The 4021-nt window shown below is 40.0% G+C and overlaps 1 protein-coding gene across 1 annotated transcript in view; it reads left to right on the top strand.

Moving 5' to 3' along the window:
- LOC119409566 (acidic amino acid decarboxylase GADL1) overlaps window positions 1–1590 on the top strand; it is a 22905-nt gene extending 21315 nt beyond the window's left edge. Inside the window, exons 10-12 of the mRNA XM_037676467.1 lie at window positions 854–905; window positions 1024–1113; window positions 1339–1590. Of these exons, the coding sequence (XP_037532395.1) occupies window positions 854–905; window positions 1024–1113; window positions 1339–1512 (316 nt within the window). The 3' untranslated portion in view covers window positions 1513–1590. The remainder of the gene's footprint in view (window positions 1–853; window positions 906–1023; window positions 1114–1338) is intronic.
- Window positions 1591–4021: the final 2431 nt, after the last annotated feature.

Genomic DNA, 4021 nt, shown 5'->3' with positions numbered 1-4021 from the left:
GATTGATTGATTGATTGATTGATTGATTGATTGATTGATTGATTGATTGATTGATTGATTTATAAACTGTTCCCTCTTCTATAATATCACCATTCACTGAGGTGAAGTCCACCGAGGTGAGTATAGTTCCTCCTCCATGACTGAACCACATACTTTTACTTTTCTTGGCATTTAAGGACAAATTTAAGTTAGAAAAGGCCTGTTGGATTTCAAGAAAGCCACATGTAAGGGACTTCATAACTAGTGTCATCGGCAAATAAATGAATGGAGGCCTCACTAACAGAATGTGAAATATCATTTATAAATATGGAGAAAAGAGTTGGACCAAGAATGGAGCCTTGGGATACACCTGGCATAACCAAAAGAAACTGGTCAACCTTCACTTGCTGCGACCTATTCGAAATATAATAACGGACCCATGTCAGTGGCTGTCCCAAAATTCTAATATGGTCAAGTTGCTTCAGTAAGATGGAAGATCAACTGAGTCAACAGCTTTTGCTAAATCAATGAATATTGCTGCACAGTACTGTTTGGAGACTAATGCAGATATGTCATTGAGAACTTTCAGAGTGGCTGTAATGCAACCATGCCCTGAATGAAAGCCAGATTGGGTGCTGGACAAAATACTAAAAACCTTCAAATAATGTGTTAGCTGCTTATTCACTAGTTTTTCCATAACCTTTGACACACAAGGTAATATAGATATAAGCCTATAACAGTTAACATCGGTCTGAATCTTCAACATCTTCAACTACAAAATAGAAGTCCAGTTGTTTTGTTTTATAACCTGTATTGGATTTCTTTAGATCGATCATTTCTGTTAATTCTGATGACAGCTCCTCCTTTCATGCAGGTATCTTGTGCAAGAGATCAAAAAAAGAGAAGGATTCCATTTAATAATGGAGGTAAGTTTTTCTGACTGATGATCTTAAACTTTTGTGTGGCTCATTTCACTAAATGTTTGAAAAGTTCATCATTTCTGTTGCTGTGTCCACATTTAATTACTTCTTTTTTCACCTACAGCCTGAATTTGCAAATGTTTGCTTCTGGTACATTCCACCCAGTTTGAGGAACATTCCACATGGTCCTGAGCTTCAGAAGAAGCTGCACACTGTAAGAAATGTGTTAAATATGTTGAATGAAGACTATTTTAACTTTAGTATCCTCAGTTTTTCCTCGTTTTTAAATACTATTAAAGGAACAGTAAATAATTTTTTGTTAGTTTTTGATATAGAATAAAATACAGTTCAAAATGACCACTGCTGTTTTAAAGACAATGTGAACCATAAGAGGTTTTCATCAATACAACTCACCACAGTGTTCCTCCTAATCCTGTAGGTGGCGCCAGTGGTGAAGGAGCGCATGATGAAGAGGGGAAGTATGATGATTGGTTACCAGGCACATGGTGACAAAGCCAACTTCTTCAGGATGGTGGTCATCAGCCCCCAGGTCAAAAGGCAGGACTTGGACTTTGTCCTGGATGAGATACATAACCTGGGAAAGGACCTGTGATGATGTGTCCATGAAGAACTTTCCATCATCTGCCAAACATAGCATCATAAAAATAAACCTCTAACAACAGAGAAATAATTATAAATGCTGCAGTTGTTCTATCAAAGCCTTTAGAGCTGCATTTAATGATCTAAACAGGGATTATAATGACTGTTCTATTGTTTTTGTCTAGAAAATAAACTAAAGATGAATAAGAATAAATCCAAACCTTTTTAACAAACATGAACTACAATAAACTGTTTATACTTAATATAGTTATTATCTTAAAAACCTCATGTCTTCTAGCATTTGAATTTATCAATTATTTTGGACGCTAACAGAGTTATCCATCCATCCATTTTCTCTTTATTATTGATTGTTTGATTGAGGATTTTGAGGGAACCCCAGACTTCCCTCTCATCAGTGACACTCTTCAGCTCCTCCTGGGGAATCCTCCAGGCCAGAGAAGAGACCTAACGTCATCCCAGTGCAACATATGGGCCAAGATGGGGTAGAGGTAGGGCAGCCGACCCGGGACCCGAAAGTCCCAGGCTCAAACCCCAGCCATTACCACATGTCGTTGTGTCTCTGAGCAAGACACCCAATCCCCCATTGCTCCCCAGGTGCCTATAACTGCCCACTGCTCCACCTGGGTGCATCCCAGGTGTGATGGGTTAAATTCAGAGAACTAAGTTCATCATTGTATAGAAACATACAACGATGACAACATAGCACTTTATAACTGGGAAAATCTCAAGAGGGAGGCTTCGTCTTTCGGATCAGCTCTTTCCTCACTACAGCAGCCTGGAGCATCACCCTCATTACTAAGACGAGGTTCTGATCTATCGAGCCATCTCCCGCTCCATCCTTTTATTGCGCATGATGAACAAGTCTCACTCTCAGCCTGAGGCAAAGTCTCACCCCCAAAACATGGCGTCAGTCTTAGAGGAGCTGACTTTCATCTCAGCTACTTCAAACTGGGTTCAAACATCTTGTATTTGGGACTGTTTTCACTGCATCCCACTGTCATGTGTAATTGGTTCATGTGGTTTGGGATTTTCTCAATTTTGTCAGTGCAACGATTGAACAAAACCACCATGTACTGTACACCGTCACATGGCATCAAGGTCAAACAGTTTAAAGCTGCTGTAGCTCTTTCTTGGATTCCTGCCATCGCCTGCCAACGTGTCACATCTTTGCCTTGTTCCGGTTTAGTTTTGGTTTCTTATGGCCGAAGGAAATGTGTGGCTCTGTGGCGCTACAATTCTCCACTGGGGTTGTCTTTGACTGTATGCTGCTGGATCCTGTCCAGGTGATCTATAAGAGATCTAGGAGACAATAAAGAGGGCAATGAGATCAAATTAGAACAATTAATTTGCAGCAAAGCTAAATAATGCAGAGCTAATGTTTTGAACCCAATGTTTTCATACTTTACTTCCACAGAGCCAAGCTTTCTTAGTTTAAACGTTTTTGACCTTTTTTTTTCTAAAGGTCTTTTTCTTTAAACTTTTACCTTTTCACTCGTTTTTAATCCAGTCAGACAACAATATCCTTCTGTGCAGTGTGGGCTGAAATAAAGTCGTCAGGTACAAAATGAAAGAAAAGTCATAGTGTTAAAAAAAAAACTGCAGATGAACAGTATTTAAAAGTAATGGGAGGTTAAAAAATGCTGTGAAAACCTGACACAGGACATAAAATATGCCATTCTTCATCTGCTCATCCACTGTAAACAGGACATCATCCAGTCACATTTGTTGCATCTCAAACTGGTCCTAAACGCCAATAAAACCAAAGGGATGTTGTTTTCTAACAGGAAGTCGGTCCCAGCAGTTCTTCCTTTGATTTCATCCTCAAATGGTGTCCTTATTGAATTTATTGATTCCTATAAATATTTGGGTATCTTGGTCGACTCACATTTTTCTTTTAAGCTGATTGATTACAGTGACATGATATACATGAGCGCTCCTACAAGAACCCTGCAGATGTTGAATGCTGTCTATCATGGTGCACTAAGATTCATAACTGGCTGTAACTACCGTACCCACCACTGCACCCAGTATTAACTGGTTAACTGGACATCATTAACTTCACGCAGACTCTCTCACTCGTACATTTTCATCTTTAAATCACTTCTTGGTCTGTTGCCTTCATACATCTCCTCCTACATGTCTCTGCGTGAGTGCAGCTACAGCGTGCGCTCTCAGGACATTATTACCTGCAGTGTTCCCTCAGTGAGGACTGAACTAGGCAAAAGGACCTTCTCCTACTCTGCTCCAGTTTCCTGGAATATCCTACAAAAATGTCATTAACCAGAGGCCGGATCGCAAACAACAACAACAACCACTGAGAGGGTTAAAAGATTTATTGTGAAATAAAGTAAAACTCTGGAGTAGGTCCGGTTCTGGGCTGGTTCTGATCTTCTGATTGGTAGTTCGTGATTGGGTAGTGTTGTAGTGGCGGGCTGCCAGTAGAAGTAGAACTGATGTTAAGGTCCACTGGAACGGAGTCCAACAGGCTTGCAACTAAAAGA

The sequence above is a fragment of the Nematolebias whitei genome, chromosome 5 (genome assembly GCF_014905685.2).
Source record: "Nematolebias whitei isolate Nwh7 chromosome 5, NemWhi1, whole genome shotgun sequence".
Classification (NCBI taxonomy): Eukaryota; Metazoa; Chordata; class Actinopteri; order Cyprinodontiformes; family Rivulidae; genus Nematolebias; species Nematolebias whitei.
The sequence above is the reverse complement of the archived record's forward strand: the minus strand, read 5'-3'. Positions and strand labels throughout refer to the sequence as shown.